At 43.2% G+C, this 18,684-nt stretch overlaps 1 protein-coding gene across 1 annotated transcript in view; it reads left to right on the forward strand.

The window, feature by feature from the left end:
• The window catches only part of LOC115480179 (serine/threonine-protein phosphatase 5), a 165,553-nt gene that overhangs the window by 117,614 nt on the left and 29,255 nt on the right, over window positions 1-18,684 (forward strand). The window contains exons 10-11 of the mRNA XM_030218668.1: window positions 11,329-11,369; window positions 12,749-12,927. Of these exons, the coding sequence (XP_030074528.1) occupies window positions 11,329-11,369; window positions 12,749-12,927 (220 nt within the window). The remainder of the gene's footprint in view (window positions 1-11,328; window positions 11,370-12,748; window positions 12,928-18,684) is intronic.

Raw genomic sequence — 18,684 nt, forward strand, 5'->3', positions numbered from 1 at the left:
TGGAAGACTATAACCCCTAGGGGTAGAGACCGCATATTAAACATGTGATTGACTTGTTGAACTCTAGGCTAATCGTTGGGGAAGGGGCGGGGGGGGGGGGGGGGGGGGAGAAGAAAAGGGGGGGGGAAGGGCGGTAGTATAAGGAGGAAAGAATATAGAGGGATAGAAGAGGGAGGGGGGGAATGGGGATAAGAATTTGAAGTTTGGAATTGTTTAGTCATAGCAGACTTAAGACATCAAAGATAGAGAGGCTGTTTTGTATTAGGTGAGGGAGTTTGTAGTGGTTATTTGAACATAGATCGCATTTTCTAGAATGTGCCTGCAGAGGTTAGGAATAGTTAAAAATGGCAATTATATCTGATCACTCTATTACCTATGTGAAATATGTTTTGTTTGCTTGACAGCATTATTGCCTAATAAAAACATTTAAAAATAACCCAGCACATCAGGATTCACATGGGCCATAAACCCTTCAGTGCTGGATCTGTATGAGGAATTTCAGTCGCAGCGATCACCTCACCACCCTCATCCACACCCATATGGGGGAGAAACCTTTCGCCTGCGATTACTGCGACCGAAAATTTGCAAGGAGTGACAAGAGAAAAAGGCACACAAAAATCCACCTTAGGCAAAAGGAAAGAAAGAACTCCATAGCATCTACAGCACCATCACCACCTGGCAGCGGCTGCAACAACAACGGAGCAACATTAGAACGAACCCTGGTTTTTATTTGCTCACTGTTCAGAAGAAACGAAGGTAAAACACTAATCTCACAGGCCGAGAACTGACTGCATTTCTCTCAGCTTTGTGCCCAAAGCCAATCCCCTTTAGAGGAGCAACAACAGGTTCAACCTGCCACGGAGATAGGTTCCAACTTTTCTTTTAGCGACGATGAACTTCTGGAGACCAATGGAGCCCGCCTCTTTTTGTCAGCCAATAGAAGTGCTCGTTCACAGGTGATGGTGACTAGCAATGGCTCAGGGGCGTTTGTGTTTGGCAGGGAGAGAACGGCAGGGAGATCTCTCTCTCAGCTCACTTTGGAATTCCCGGATCCCCTTGTTTTCTTTTTTGAGTGAAGGACGTCCATAAAGGACATCCTTGGCATGCGCAGAGCAGCCAGCATAATGCTTGACTGCTCTACGAATGCTCAACTGGCTTGGAAGGAAATCCCATGCAAATGAGCTAGCAGCGACCAGCTCATTTGCATGCGATTTCCTTGATGCATGTCCGTTTCTTTGCTATGGAATCGGTAAGGGAAGGGCTTTAATGATTTTTTTAGTGCATCTACCCCTTAATGCAGTAAATTGTATGGAAAATAAACATTATCCCAGAATGGCTTGATGACTGATAATTCACCTGCTACTGCACATCAAACAGACTGCGTGTTTAGCAATTCTTATCAATTTACTCCTCAGAGTGTCTAGATCGAAGTAAAGTAAGGATCACAACATGCCAACTAAAGACTGCGAAATATAGGAAAGTTGTTAGTTGAGCATGACTACTTGACAGATGATTTACCTTTGTCTACACAATAAACAAAAACTCTGACAGTTTAAGGATCGCAATGTATCTTACCTATGATGTGGGTAGTGTTTCTGAGCTCAAAAAACGCTGTCAGTACACAGAGTGCTGTCGGTGCAGAAAAGCCCGACAAATGCAAGGGCATGCGCGCTAGTGCCTGTATATATAAAAGATCTAAAAGTGACGAATTGCCAACGTCGTAGTATCCTAAAAATATATATAATAAGGATTCTGTTATTTGTAACCATAAAAATTGCACGATTAATTTTATTACCAAATTTGAGAATCAGATGGCTGGAAAACTTTAAAATAGAGTCTCATGACTCACTGAACAAACCTATTGAACAGCTGACTCGATCTGTTATAGAATCATCTTAGTCATACAGAATGTGTATGGAGAATGACATTCACTATGGATTATGCTGAACCCATTATAGTATGATCATCAAAGTAGCGCTGTTCTAATTCTGCCTCAGTCTCTAACGCTGATCTATCAACAAAATTTGTATGGTTGGTTTGCAAATAAATTGTGAATCAAAGCTTCTGTTTGTCGACCTGTGCATACAAATTTGAAAATGCATAGATTTTATATATATAAAAAAGGGGGTTATATATGAATGCAAGTTTACAACAGTTCCATATTAGTCTAAATACATAAATATAGACGTATAAACACATATGTGTGTACACGTATATACATATATACAAAGTTTTGCCATAGCATCAACAATTAAGATGGAATAATTATTCTTGGATCTCACATGCTATATACTTATGAATGACAACCGGTCCTGAGTAAGATTACGACACATACATATATGAATACACAGACCTTCACTTTATCAATTTTTAATTTTTTTTTTTTGTTATATTTGTACCCCGCGCTTTCCCACTCATGGCAGGCTCAATGCGGCTTACATGGGGCAATGGAGGGTTAAGTGACTTGCCCAGAGTCACAAGGAGCTGCTTGTGCCTGAAGTGGGAATCGAACTCAGTTCCTCAGTTCCCCAGCACCAAAGTCCACCACCATAACCACTAGGCCACTCTTCCACTCCATGCCGTGCCACTCCAAACGGGGAGGTGAGCGGCATGGCGTCTTCGGGCGATGTTTATGACATACGGTTTTGACAATTTTTCGATCTAGCGCAGCCCCAACGAGCAGTACAATTATGATTGCACATTAAAAGTTCCTTTACGTATATGTGTACCCATTGTTTTATGTGATTGTTTAATTTTTTTGACATACTTTTCTATAATTGTATGGCGTTTTGTATGTGTATGTTGTAATTTATATTTGATTGACATATTTGTGTGTTATTTTATGCTAGGCCCCTGAGGCAGGCGCTTGTGAGCCGAAATACGGCCCGTGTTGGGTCATCATTCAATAAAGGAGGACATTGATTATCCCAATCCTGGAAGCCCAGTGTTGCTTTTTTCTGTTTCTGTATTATTGTTATGTTTCTGCTATGTTTTGCTAGCAGGCTGAGGGAGGCTGGTATCCACTCTGCTAGGGCTAGGGAGTGGCTAGTAATCTCCCTGCTAGGTTAGCTGGGTGGGACTTGCTTGCTATTGGTCAGCTGGGTGGTAGCTGAAGTCTGCAGCTACTGACGTCTTTATCCAGGAGCTATTTTTACCTGCAGTTTCAGGTAAACAGTGCTTAGTGTGAAGGATTTTTTCCCTGCTGTAGCTTCTCACCTGCCTTTTTCCCTGTGAAAAGACGCACATGTTCGGCGCAGTATTCAAACGTCGGATGCATGAAAGTATTGTTAATCTGGTGTAATCTCCGCCAGCGGTATAGGAAACGCATGCGCACAATCGCCAAACCTATGATGTCACCTTCCCCGAAGACGCCGCGCCGCTCACCCCCGTTTCTCAATCAGCTGATATAGGAGAGTGCAGTTGAAAACATGCATCACAAAAATAGCCTTCCATTTTGGCCATTATTCACACCCAAATAATAAAAACATCTTTTTTGGCCGTGCTTCACAGTCAGCTAAGAGATCTGGAAGTCTCTGAGCCAATCACAGCGCTGTGATTGGCTCAGAGACTTCCAGGTCTCTCAGCTGAGTGAAGCACGGCCATAAAGGAAGTTTTTATTATTTGGGTGTGAATAATGGCCAAAATGGAAGGCTATTTTTGTGATGCACGCTTTCAACTACACTCTCCGATATCAGCTGATTGAAAACCCGGCCAAAATTGAAGGCTATTTTTCTGATGGACGATTTCAACTGCACTCTTCAATATCAGCTGATTGAAAAACGGGGAGGTGAACGGCATGGCGTCTTCGGGCGGCGTATATGACATACGTTTTTGACAATTTTTCGATCTAGCGCAGCCCCAACGAGAGGTACAACCTCCCGTTAAATTTTCCGGCGATTTCCACTGTTAAGGCAATCGGAAAAGGTTAGTGCATCTCATTACAATAGGGTTTCTGCACAATTTGCTCATCTGCATTCCGTTTTCGTTAGCTGCTACTGCCGTTGGAAAATGTCCTTTAGTGCATGCCACGGTTAAAAACTTGTTCGTTAAAGGCTCGCTAAAGGCTCGTTTAGTTTAGTGCATCTTGCCCTCTGTGTCTTGAAGTGCTGGCTGTCGGCATTTCTTCTGTGTTCATTGTTTGTGTTTGTCTCAGCGTGGGGTTAATTGTCTTTTTCCTGCAGCTGAGCGGTGTTCTCTGGTTGAGGATAGTGTGTGCCTTGTTTGATTAGTTAATTTGTTTGTTTTAGTTCTGCTTGTTGAGGTTTCACTTCTTGCTCTGGGTTAGTGGGCTGTGTTAACCCCTCAGTCTCTGTGTCTGCTGTATGTGGGTTTCTGTGCTTAGTAGTCTGTGTTCTGGCTTGTACTCTTTCTTTGCTCAGGACTCTTTGCCCGGCTGGGCTGGGTCCTGCCCCACCTGTCAGTCTGGTGCAGCTTTGCCGGATACTTCTGCTGCTGCTGCTAACCCCAAGTCCGGCCGGCCGCTTGAGCCCAGGGGCTCAACTTCTGGGGGACAGTGGCCAAGTGCAGGTGAAGACTGGCGAAGCTGTTCTGGTATCTATGTTCCTGCATCAACTGTGCAGTTCCTGTGGGGGCCAGCTGTTCCTGTGGCTCCGCATCCGGTAGCTGGGTGCAGCCTGGTCGTTGAGTGCAGGCCCTACGTGTCCTGTAGTTCCCTATCGTTTGAGGGGTTCTGCACCTCTTCTCGGGAGCCTGGAGTCCGGAGTGAGTACCCTATAGTCTGTTACGGTGTTAGTGGTGGTTCGGTCCACCCCAGGCCTTTCCTAGATTCCCGTCCTGTTTTTGGCCTGGGCTCAAGGGCTCACGATCCAGGAGCTAGTGACAGACATAACAATTAATAGATCACCACCTTCTGTCCCATGACTTTCTGATTTCCTCAGGAGCTGTTTATGAGGTACTGTCAAATGCCTTTTGAAAATCCAACTGGCTCACCTTTATCCACATGAAATTTATCAGATTGGTGAGGCAAGATTTCCGTTGACTAAATCCATGTGGCTTTGTTTCATTAATCCATGCCAAAGTATATGTTCAGTAATTTTCATTTCATTTTATTGAATTTGTATCCCACAAACATTCATATATCAAATCTAGTTCTGTGGCTTACATAAGTTAATATAGGTACAATTTACAAAATAGACAATGTTGTATTAAGTAAACACATTGATAAGCATATAGCTATTCTGAAGCAGAAAGTCTAAAGTTGACAACAGAAGATGTCTAACGGGACACATTTTTAGTTTTGTACAAAATCTTTATAATAGCCTCTTTCATTTTGCTCAGCACTTACGTTGGGCTCACTGGTCTATAATTTCCTGGGTCACCTCTGGAACCCTTTTTAAAAATTAGTGTTACATTGGCTACCCTTCAATCTTCCAATACCATGCTTGATGTTCAAGATAAATTTACATATTACTAACAATAGTTCTGCAAGTTCCATTGTTCTATCAGTACTCCAGGATGTATACCATCCGGTCAAAGCGATTTTCTAAGCTTAATTATTAAATTGCACTATTGTGTATTCCAGATTTAGAGATTAGTTTCAGTACCTCCGACTCGTCACCGTTGAATACCATGGTCTTCAGTGAAGACTGAAGCAAAGAATTTGTCTGTCCATTTTGGCCTTGTCTTCCCTGAGTGCCCTTTTTATCTCTTGGTCATATAGTGGTCCAACTGATTCTTTTACTAGTTTCTTGCTACGCCGTTAACGGTAATATGTAAGCCACATTGAGCCTGCAAGAAGGTGGTAAAATGTGGGATACAAATGCAACAAATAAATTATTTTGTATGCTGTTTTACCCTCTCTTTTGTGACCCTTCTATTGAGCAGCATGTCAGTGCTTCCCCAGGGGATGGAGCGGGGGTGGATTTTAAGCCTGATTTCATATTGGCTATGTACCGGGCTTTTTACCTCCATAGGGCTGGAGCCCAGTGTGGGTCAAAACAGGGGGATTCGGGCTGTGTGCCTCTCCTTCATGACCCCTTGTTTCCTCCCAAGCGCTGCAGATTGTCCTTTAGGAAGGACTCGCTGGATGGTGATGGGGCTGTTTCTGATGAGACAGATTGGTCTGAGAAGGATTTCCTGTATCCTGTTAGTTCAAGGGAATACTGAAGAATGGGTGGAGGATCTTCCCCCTTTGGGAGGATTCATCAGGGGTCCGCATTTTCCATTGCGATGAGCTTCATGAGATTATTCAGGAATGTTATATCATGTGATTTGAGGAAGACCCTAAGGAATCTCCGCGGATAGTGGATCCCTTTTTTTTCCCAAGTTTAAACATTTTATTGAAGATATATCCACTACACACTGGTACACAGGCAGATTACAAATAACAAAAAGTACAATGTAAACACCACCCCCCCTCAAATTTGTTGGATCCCTGGTTGAAGGGCATTTGTAAGTCATCTCAGTCCTTCTCTATGCATCAGGACATCAGGGATGTGATTCAGATGCAGTGGAAGTCCCAAGCCACCTCTTCTAGGCTTGCCTGGTCTATGGTGCATCTGTATCCCATTCCTGATCAGGATATGGACTCTTTGCATCGTCCGATCATGGATGCAGTGGTCTCAGCAGTTACCAAAAAATATTCTTCCCTGGTTGATGGAGATGCTCTTGAAGCAGAGTTTTGACGATGCAGCTTTGGTGGTTCATGCAGCTGTTTGTGGTGGCCTTGTGGATAGGGCCTGTTTTTGGTGGGTGGAGCGTGTATTGGACAGGAAGACTGACAAATGACCTCTGGTGGATTAGGAGCTGGCTAAAATAGAGATGGGCAGCTCTCTTCTTTCTGATGCTATGTATGACCTGTTGTGCTCTTTGGCTAAGTCCATGGCTTCAAGGATGGTCAGTTGATACTGCTTTCAAGACTAAGCTCAGTTGTTTTCCCTTTAAGGGTTCCTTGTTTGGTGAGGAGCTGGAAAAGTTAAGTACATAAGTAGTGCCATACTGGGAAAGACCAAAGGTCCATCTAGCCCAGCATCCTGTCACCGACAGTGGCCAATCCAGGTCAAGGGCACCTGGCACGCTCCCCAAACGTAAAAACATTCCAGACAAGTTATACCTAAAAATGCGGAATTTTTCCAAGTCCATTTAATAGCGGTCTATGGACTTGTCCTTTAGGAATCTATCTAACCCCTTTTTAAACTCCGTCAAGCTAACCGCCCGTACCACGTTCTCCGGCAACGAATTCCAGAGTCTAATTACACGTTGGGTGAAGAAAACTTTTCTCCGATTCGTTTTAAATTTACCACACTGTAGCTTCAACTCATGCCCTCTAGTCCTAGTATTTTTGGATAGCGTGAACAGTCGCTTCACATCCACCCGATCCATTCCACTCATTATTTTATACACTTCTATTATATCTCCCCTCAGCCGTCTCTTCTCCAAGCTGAAAAGCCCTAGCCTTCTCAGCCTCTCTTCATAGGAAAGTCGTCCCATCCCCACTATCATTTTCGTCGCCCTTCGCTGTACCTTTTCCAATTCTACTATATCTTTTTTGAGATACGGAGACCAGTACTGAACACAATACTCCAGGTGCGGTCGCACCATGGAGCGATACAGCGGCATTATAACATCCGCACACCTGGACTCCATACCCTTCCTAATAACACCCAACATTCTATTCGCTTTCCTAGCCGCAGCAGCACACTGAGCAGAAGGTTTCAGCGTATCATCGACGACGACACCCAGATCCCTTTCTTGATCCGTAACTCCTAACGCGGAACCTTGCAAGACGTAGCTATAATTCGGGTTCCTCTTACCCACAGTTGGTCAGGAATCTGGGGGTGACTAAGGTTCCCAGACAACCTGAGGTCAAGCCAAGTTGGCAGGTAGAGGTTTGTCGACCAAAAGGCGGTTTCAGGATGCTTGGTGTTATAGGTCTGGCATGGCTTCCCGGGGCCTCTATTTCCAGCAGACTTGGTCCTTTCTCAGGGCCAGAGGGGCGTGTATAGACTTTCCACTTTGGGACCCTGCAGTCGGTGATTGTTGCAGTTGAGCTGAGCAAATTCTTCACTTCTTTGGATTTTATGGAGGCATATCTGCATATTCTGTTTTGGCCAGGGCATCAGATTTCTTCACTCCCTAGTTTTGGGGCAGCATTATCAGTTCTGTGTGCTCCCTTTTGGCCTCGTCACGGCTCCCCGCACTTTTTCCAAGGTCATGGTAGTGGTAGCAGCTGTCTTGTGACAAGAGGGGAGTACTAGTTAATCCCTGCTTGGACGATTGGTTGATTCAGGCAACTTCAAGAGAGTTCTGTGTCCATGAATCGGGTGACTCAGGTGCAGAATGTAAGGTTGCAAGGGTTTTTGGGTGGCTCTGGACAAAAGCAAAAAGTCTTCTACTTTTCCTCCCTCCCGCTGCCCTGCACTGATCTTTGGTATTTGTGGGGAGTAGGGCTGTGTCTGTTCACTGCAGCTGGGGATCCTTGGGAAAAGGGAAGTGTGGGCTTCCCCAGATGGTGCCTGAGAGGGAAGACAGAATAGGCTTCCAGAAGAACCATCCTCCCTCACAGGCACATTTTTACATCTCCTGCCCCGCACTGACAATCGGTATTTGTCGGGAGTAGGGCTGTGCTTGCTCACTGCAGTTGGAGATCCTTGGGAGATGTGGGCTGCCCCAGATGGCGCCTGTGAGGGAGGACAGAACAGGCTTCCTGAAGAACCATCCTCCCACACAGACACAGCCCTGCTCCCGACGAATACCGAAGGTCAGTTTGAGGGGGGTGGGTGGGAAAAAAAGTGGAGGACTTTTACTTGTGTCCAAGATTCTGGACCATCCAAAATTTGTTGCGGCTTTAACTTCTAACGCTGTTTTAGCGGTACTGAAATGGTGACCCAAAATGGCAATGCTGAAAAGTCCTGCTTCTGGTCAAGCCAACTCTGTGATTTCTTAGTGACTATTACAAAAAAAAAAAATTCTTTCTAGATCATCCTCAAAATGAACTTTCTCACATTCTATACCTGGGGTTCTTTAAGAGTTGTGTGGTGGTGGTGGTGGGGGGGGGGGGGGGGGTGTTGGCTGGAGGACTTAAAACTTCCAAGGGTCTGTAATACCTTAGGACTGCTAGCTGTTTTTCAATCTCAAGATACCAATTTCAAACTTGCTTTTACTATTCTCTTTAAGAACTCTTACTTTGTTCATTGTTTTCTCTCCTTTTTACTAAGGTGCGCTGTGAGTGTCTCTAGCATTAGCACACACTAAAAATGTTTAGTAAACAGGGCCCTAAGATTTAAAAACCACATATTATATTCACAATTTACAAATACAACATTTTTGGAAATATTTTATTGTAGTTTTGTTAAATTCTACATGTCACAAAAAGATACATACTAGCGAAGAAAAATCCTCTGATACATTACGAAAAACAAGAATATACTTGGCAAACTCGTAAAAGTGGGGGACTAGCTCAAAAATCTTTGCAAAATGATGCCAAGTTATTAAAATTTACACACTGGATAGTTTTCAAAAATCATGTATTGCCTAAAAAGTTTTAAAGTTGACCACTGTTTATAAATGGCAAAAATGTTTGGCACTGTATGAATTCTATAAAACATTCAGTGAAAAAGTGCAGTTTTCAAGTTTATTCTGCATCTTCTCGCCACCAACACTTGTTCCACTCACACGTTACACAAACTAGTTTTACTAAATTCAGTGGACCTCAACTTTCAAGTAAGATTTATTTTTCTTAATTCCTTTAACATTTTCAGTGTAGTTTCTCTTTTTACCCAAGCTCCTCACCTTTTACCTCTTTAACCCATTAAGTAAACAACTTCTAGAGACAGATGATTGGTTGGTGGTACATTAGATTATCAAACTATAAACAACTATTCTCAGAACAGCCTGGAGATCTGGCCTTTCCCACATTTCAAGTTTATTACACACTTAGTTTTTCTCCTGAGTGGTGTATTATCAGAACAGTTTACAATTTCAAACAATGAAAAAAAAGAAAAGGAACTACAATAATAAAAGAAAGGAAAGTTAAGGATCAAGTCTGCCACACATTAAACCATACCCCCCACCCCATGTAGCCCCAAAGTAACATAGTAAGTGCCGGCAGATAAAGACCTGAACGGTCCATCCAGTCAGCCCAACAGTTACACCCATAATCAATTCATGATCAAATCAACAATGAACATGATATATAGTTGATCATGTTTTTCTTTGGTGTTTCTTGGACATAGATCCTAGAATTCTGCCTGGCTCTGAGTTAGTCAAAGTCCACTCCAGCCTATCTGAATCCATGTTGTCATTTGTGGGACCCAGACTGTAAAAGTCTGCCCAGCACTGTCCTTGGTTCCAGCTACTGAAGGTGTCGTTCATCCTAAACTGGATTGCCATATATAGAACACAGACCTGCAAAGTCTGCCTGGCACCAGCCTTAGTTTAGTTCAGTACCTTTCTTTTTTTTGTTCAGTACCTTTCTAATTTCTCTTTTTTACTGAATGCTTAGTCAAACTCTTGTCTATTTTCTGTTTTCACCTTAATCGTCTCAGCTTTTTCCTACACAGTATAACTATAAACCTTCACGTTGCCCCTTATCCCTATACCTCAGATGTATTTTCAAATAACCAACACTTCTGTGGGATTCAAATAAACACTAAACGTTTGAAAAGTCACAGAATATACATGCTCGTTTTTCATTGAATATTTTGTAGAATTCATGTTGTCAGACAAACATTTTTGTAATTTGTAAAAAGTGGTCAACTTTAAAACTTTTTAGGTAGTGTATGATTTTTGAAAACTAGTGTGTAACTTTTAATAACTTGGCATCACTTTTGCAAATATTTTTTAAGCTAGTCTCCCACTTTTACAAGTGTGTCAAATATATATATATATATTTTTGTGTGTGTGTGCTGGAATCAGAGCATTTTTCTTTGCTAGTTGAACTAAGCTAAGCAACATTAACTGTTGAGTTCATACCTCAGAACTGACACTATTCAGTTTTCGTGTTTGCTTATAAAGCTTAATGATATATTGGGCTAAGGCTTAAACATTTCTGTGGTCTACAATATTTTGTACAATAAGAACCAGTCCACACTTGGAGCTGAAGCCATGGTATTGATTATAACTTCACTGCCTTCCATTGGTGTAACTTTTTACCTGTCTGCTGAATGCATGAAAGGGTGCCACTCTAGTCAGTCTCAGTGAATCCCATAACAAGGTTCAGTGCATTCACTTTTCAGTGGTGAGTAAAAACTGGGGAAGGTTTTGTACATTGATGTTTTTGTTTGGTTATCAACACTATCTTGGGTCTTCACATTTGACTTTCCTGTATATTTTAGTTAATCTGAATTTAAATATTTTTCTCATTGCCAGGTCTCATGTGTGATTTGCTCTGGTCTGACCCACAGCCTCAGGTATCTTTTACTGAACCATATTTCAAATCTTCATGTTTGTGGCACAAAGCACATTGTCACAAACTGCCTTTTCTCTTTCCACCCTGATGAATCTGTCCCCTGATTTAAGGAGTGGGTGATAGGAATTTATCAGAAGTATGCATGCCTATGTACTCCTACCCTGCAGTGAAAGGGCCAGAGATGATGTGCTCCTGGGCACATCGGACCCCCCCCCCCCCCCCACCCCAATTTAACTCTTTATATCACACTTGGCACTTTCATAAATGTATACAATAATCCCTGAGGAGAGGGCTGGGAAACCAGTGGATGGGAGTGTTATAACAGAATTTGATTGTGGTAGTAAGCACCAAATGGGAAGTTGGTTCGTGCACATGTGATGTAGCCATTGTTGACTATTGGATCCAGGGAATATCAAAACGTTTGTAACCGTTGCTGTGGAAGCCTGAGAGGGTTTCCTAGGCATCTGTTCAGCAGAGTTTTTTCATTTTTGTTTTTCCAGTGATTTTCTTCCTTTTTTAATTGCAGTTTGGATGAGGATATTTTGTACTTTGAGCCATTAATTCATGTTCTTAAATTGGCATGACAAAACCTGGGCCCCTTACCTCTGCTTCTTCCCCCAAATAAAATCATACAGCAAACAACAAAATCCACTTTGGAGGAAAGGACTCATTTTCTCAGAGTGAAGAAATTATGAAACTTTTGCTTTTTGAGTGATAATGGAAAAAATAGAGTTCTGGAAGAAAGAGCAATGGCTAGGTGTCCCGATAGTCAAAACTCTTGGGACTTGAACCAATTTTATTTAAAATTTATTAACCACCTTTTGAGGATATTTGCCCAGATTTTGAGTTCAAAAACATTTTTTTTTTCGCTGCTGCAGTTTTTCTTGACTATGGAGGTTGAACTTATTGGACTTATGGTGTTCTTTTACACTAATTACCAATGGACTGTAATGGCTAGATTTACTAAAGTGCACTACCACATTAGCATGTTCTAACGTCCATTAATGCTGTCTATTTACTGCAGGTCCCATTTTATGGAAACCTATTGATTAATAACATGTATTAACAGCATTAGTGCACTTTAATAAATGTAGTCCTAAATTGAGATCAAACATTGCCCTCTCTGGAACTGTCATCTCATTGACTGCTGCTGTCGGAGCCCACATGAATTACTATGCTATGCTATTGAAGTCTTATATCCCGCACAGGTTCAGAGTGGGTTACATTAGATACATAAAAACAAACAAACAAAAACATTCATAGCACTATTCATAATACACAACACATTGTAATCATAAAATAAAGGGCTCATACTTTGTGTCATTCTGCACCAACTAATTTCTTTTGTCACTCCCCATCTGCCCCCTCTTCAAATTCCAGAATGGACGCTCAGTCAGCAAGCGAGGTGTCAGCTGTCAGTTTGGCCCCGATGTCACCAAAGCCTTTCTAGCGGAAAACCACTTAGATTATATTATCAGGAGCCATGAGGTAAAGCCGGAGGGATATGAGGTCACACACGAGACGAAGTGTGTCACAGTCTTCTCAGCCCCAAACTACTGGTGGGTATTTCTCTGGATCCCTTTATGTAGGGTGTGGGAGACCAAGGAGCATGGATAGAAAGTTTGTGTCCATACTCTACTTAATGTAAACCTTCAACCCCTGAGGAATGTCATTGGAGATTTTGGCTTGCTTTCTTTACATTTGCTTGATATACCACTTTGTCTACAAAGGCTTAAAATCAGTTTACAACAGTACTAAAATAAAGAAAAAAGGCACTAGAAAAAGCAGAGACTAATTACTTTATGCAGGTGATATATAATTGGTAGGGCCTGTTGGCAATGATAGTCTAGTGCAATACTCAGCACATGTGAAAGCTTGCGATCTATTAATAATTAGCTACTGGAAAATGATTTGAAGCAAAATACAGACAAAATTGATAAGCTGTGAGTGTCCAAGAGAGGACGTCTAGACTTAGGCTGAATTATAGAACAGTTTAAAATCTGGGAGAAAGCCTAAGATTGAAATAATCTAGGTGTGACCACTGATGAAAATGTAAGCTTTAAATCTCATGTGAAAATCTGCATGGGGTCTTTTTCAAGCTACATATGATGAGGATCCTTACCCTATATTTGGACTCTGGTACAATGAAAGGAGTTACCTGAGCTTTGGTTTCATCAAATATATATATTGTATGACCTTATTTCTTGATCTTCCAGAGAATTATAAGAACATAAGCATTGCTGTACTAGGACAGACCGAAGGTTCATCAAGCCCAGCATCCTGTTTCTAACAGTGGCCAATCCAGATTACAAGTACGGGCAAGATCCCAAAATAGTACAAAACATTTTATGCTGCTTATCCAAGCAGTGGATTTTCCCCAAATCCATCTTAATAATGGCGCTTAGACTTTTAGGAAGTTATCCAAACCTTTTTTTAAACCTCACTAAACTAACTGCTTTTACTACATTCTCTGGCAACGAATTCCAGAGTTTAATTAACGTTCGAGTGAAGAAATACATTTACTACTTTATAGCTTCATTATGTGCCCCTAGTCCTAGAATTTTGGAAAGAGTAAACAAATGATTCACATCTACCCATTCCACTCCATTCAATATTTTATAGACCTCTATCGTATCTCCCCTCAGCCGTCTCGTCTCCAAGCTGAAGAGCCCTTGCCACTTTAGCCTTTCCTCATAGGGAAGTCGTCTCATCCCTTTATCATTTTCATTGCCCTTCTCTATACCTTTTCTAATACCGGGATCTGGTGGAAGCCCGAGAGTGAGTGAAGGGCAGCGGCGACATTTCAGATTGGGCATGGTGGCTGCGTCCTAAGTGGTGGGGGGGTGAAGGGGCCGGCGGAGGCACTGCCCCTGGCCCGGCTCTGTCTCTCGGCGGCCCTGGTTAAATGGTCAGTATTCTCAATGGATAAGGATAGATAGTGGGGTTTCCCAGGGGTCTGTGCTGGGCCGCTGTTTTTAAACATATTTTGAGTTGGGAATAATTAGTGAGGTAATTAAGTTTGCTGATGACACAAAATTATTCAAAATTGTTGAATTGCAAGAGGGCCTTACGAGACTGGGCATCCAAATGTCAATGTCATTGTAGCACTTACATACCTCAGTAACCCTTCACAGGGATGACAGATGAGGTTTAATGTGAGCAAGTGCAAGGTGATGCATGAAGAAAGAGGAATCCAAACGATAGCTACATGATGCAAGGTTCCACATTAGGAGTCGCCGCTTAGGAAAAGGATCTTGGTGTCATTGTTGGTATGTTGAAACCCCCTACTCGAGGAGTGGAAGTGACATTGGCTTCCTGAATGGGTGCCTGATTTTATGCTCCAGCCATCCCTCTTGATTAAAAGCCTACATCTCTCAGCATTGGGGTATATTATAATGCTAATTACATATAGTTTGAGCAGTTTACCCTCCCTGATGGCTCAGAAGTCGAAAGCTGCTGATGCAAAGGAGACTCTTGGGCAGTTTCGCAGGACCGGGACTGAGGACTTCATGTGGCAGGCTTCGCGGCCTACCTCACTGAAGCAGACACGGACAGGAAACCTTTACAGTGACTTGGAGGATAAAGAATCGGAGCCAGTGAATTTGAGGAGCTTTACCCGTGAAGTGCAGTGCTGCTTTTGGGATTCATGGTCCGAGTGAAAAGAGATGTGAGGGGAACTTGCGACTCTCATTGACATCCTGCTTAAAGGCAGGCAGGACGTGGAGGTGTGTTTCGAGGTCATGGAGGTGCAATTTGAAGAACAAGGCGAAGTGATCTCGCAGCTGCAATCTAAATATACCAACCTTGAGGTTCAGTTTGAGGCCTTGCAATTTAAACTGGATGACATAGAGAATAGAAGCTGTCACAACATCTGGAGATTCCATGGTGTGCTGGAGAACAACCACTAGGAGAATGTCTGAAAGGTAGTACAGGCCCTGTGTCGCCAGCTGCTAGAGCTTCCTAAATTGGCATCTGATATTGAGATACTTCAGACAGTTGACCCTGAGACATTATTGTATGCTTTGCACAGCAAACTGATGAGGAGCTGCTAATGCTGAAGGCACGTTCTCTTCCTTTGCTTCAGTTTCAAGGTGCCTTGGTGTTTGTTTTTCAAGATCTTTCTGCATTTACATTGGCCAAGAGAAGGGAATTTAAACCTGGCCTGGAATTGCTGCGAAAGGAACAGATATCACTGGCTTTTTCCACTGGCTCTCAACTTCCCACTCTAGGGGTCACTTTATAGAGTGAAATGGCTAAAAGTACAAAGACTAGGGAACACTCGAGGAACTTACATGGAAATACTTTTAAAACAAGTAGGAGGAAATATTTTTTTCACTCAACAAATAGTTTAAGCTCTGGAACTCTTTTGTGGTAACAGCAGTTAGTGTATGTGGATCAAAAAAAGATTTGGACAAGTTCCTAGAAGAAAAGTCCACAGTCTGCTATTGAGACAGACATAGGAAGCAATTGCTTGCCCTGGGATTTGTAGTATGGAGTGTTGCCATGATTTGGGTTTCTGCCAGGTACTTGTGACCTGGCTTGGCCACTGTTTGGAAAACAGGATCCTGGGCTACATGGACCATTGGTCTGACCCAGTATGGCTACTATTATGTTCTTATGCTTGCAAGGTATTAAGGGATGCAGGCTTAGCGCCTGAAACACCTTCTGGTCTGTGAGCTGCATCCTCGTCCTCTGCCCCAAGGGCAGGTTCCTAGTAAGGGGAAAAGGCTTCATTCAGTTAATGATCAGACTTGAAGATTTCCTGGTGTAACATCCTTTTTTGAGACTGAGTTCTGTGTTGATTATTGCCTGCATTGTGGATTGATTCCTACTCAAGTTTGGCTTGGTTGGCTCAGAGGGTGTACCCCCCGCCCCCACACTTTATACTGTTTTCTGTTTGTTGCTGAGTGCTGTTTTGTGTGGCTGCAATCTTTGAGAGGATGTTCTTTTGAATATTCCCATGTTGTTTATGGGGTCAAGTGGGGAAAGCTACAATAGGTAACTAAACTTTTTTTGACTGTGCCTTAGGGTGAGGCAGCGCTATTATGAATATTCTGGAAAGGCAAGTTTTATCAGGTGTTACCAGTTAAGGTCCTTCAACAGGCTGTCGCCTCTTTTCAGGGAATCTTGCGTAAGTTTATTTGGTGTGACAGAAAGTGTAGATTCTCTTGCAGAGTCCTTTTTAGAGGTTCTGAATGTTGGCTGAGGATTCCTGACCTATGGAGTTATTAAAGAGCAGCTCAAGCTAGATCGGCGATTGAATGGTTCCAACATCATGACTATAAATTGTGGGTTCAAATTGAGCAGATACAGATGGGACCAGTCCTTTTGTATTATATGATTTGGTTTCCTCGGAGGCATAGACACATCGAGGAAGCTGTTTCCCCGACAGGTTACTCATACTTTTCAAATTTGGGATTCCATGAGCTCCGTGGTGGATTTTCAGTTTTCCCGATGTACTCCTATTTTTGTCATAATCCTGAGGTTCCCCCGGGCTTGGTTCCTTCAGTTTATAGATTTTGGGAATTCAAGGGCTTGAGTAGGTGGGGTCAACTTTATGATGAAGATACTCTGCTCTCTTTTCAAACCTTGTCTTGGGACTATGACCTCCTGCAATCGTATTATGTTTACTTGCAACTTGTACATCTATTGACTTCCAAATGGTTTAGACCACAACTGGCAGTCCTTTCACTTTTTTGTAGGATGTCTGCGAGAATTTTGACTTACTAGATTTTTGGTGAGTACTCTCTATGGTTATTTGCGGGACCTTCGAGTTGCTAATGGGAGTCACAGGCATAAATGGGAACATGAATTAGATGTAACTTATGGACTAGAAGATTGGGACTCAGTGAAGCAATTATTAGCAAAAAGTGCTATTGTTTCTAATGTCCTAGAGAATAATGTTGAGATATTATATTGATGGTATTTAACTCCAGACCATCTTAGTTGATGATTTCCTCAATCCTCAGCAGCATTGTGTTTGAAGACAGTGTGGAGCTAGAGGCACCATGGGATATATTTGGTGGTCATGCCTGAAGGCAATCGCTTTTTGGAAATCTTTCCTCTTTCAGATATTATGGATTACTGGACATGAAGGTTCCTTGGGATCCTGGGATTTACTTGTTAAACAGGGAGATTCTGGGGTTTCGTAAGTATCACTTTCTTGATTCGACACTTGTTACATGCATCTAAGCTCACCTTAGCTGTGGCATGGAAAAGTCCAGGAGTCCCTTTGATAGCTAAATGAAGATCTAGGTTATATTGTGTTTATAAAATGAAGAAACATACTGTTTATCAAGCGAAATAACTTTAAAACATGGGGAAAAAATATGGGGTTCTGTTCCTAACTTTGTGGGTGAATAAGATGTACAGTGGTGGAAATAAGTTTCTCCGAGGACAAGCAGGCTGCTTGTTCTCACTGATGGGTGACGTCCACGGCAGCCCCTCCAATCGGAATCTTCACTAGCAAAGTCCTTTGCTAGCCCTCGCGCGCCCGCGCGCACCGCGCATGCGCGGCCGTCTTCCCGCCCGAAACCGGCTCGAGCCGGCCAGTCTTCTTTTGTCCGCACTCGGTACGGTCGTATTTTTCGCCGTGTCGAGCCCCGGAGAGTCGACCTCGCGCGTCCATATTGTTGAACGTGTTTTTTCTGCATAAAAGCTTTCCTTGTACTCGGGAAGTGCTCCGGAACCCCTCCACCGGGTTTCGTTTCAATCCTCCCCGTATTTCCAGCTTTTGGCCCCGATAAGTTTTCTTTCGTCGTCGGGGTAGGCCTCTTTTCGGCCTCGGTCGAGATTTTCTCCCTCTAAAGTTTTGGTGCTCTTTTTCCGTCATTTCGGACTTTGATTTCGCCGGCGTGATTTTTCCGCCCATGACATCGAAGCCTTCCAGCGGCTTCAAGAAGTGCACCCAGTGCGCCCGGGTTATCTCGCTCACTGATCGACACTCGTCGTGTCTTCAGTGTCTGGGGGCCGAGCACCGCCCTCAGAACTGTAGTCTGTGTTCCCTGCTTCAAAGGCGGACTCAGGTAGCGAGACTAGCCCAGTGGAACGTTTTGTTCTCGGGCTCTTCGTCGGCATCGGCACCGGGATCTTCGAGTGCATCGACGTCGTCAGCGTCCAGACCATCTTCCTCGGCCGCCCTTGCATCGAGTGCATCGAGGCATCGGGCCTCTGCATCGGCGCCGAGACATCGGATAGCTGCATCGACGTCGGTGGTACCAGGACCTCGTCTGCTGATGTCGTCGGACGGTGGTGCATCGTCAGGAGTGCAGGTGAGGGCTGTCCATTCCCCTGCTGGTGGCGGTGAGCCTTCGGGT

Source organism: Microcaecilia unicolor, chromosome 11, assembly GCF_901765095.1.
Source record: "Microcaecilia unicolor chromosome 11, aMicUni1.1, whole genome shotgun sequence".
NCBI classification, from domain to species: domain Eukaryota; kingdom Metazoa; phylum Chordata; class Amphibia; order Gymnophiona; family Siphonopidae; genus Microcaecilia; species Microcaecilia unicolor.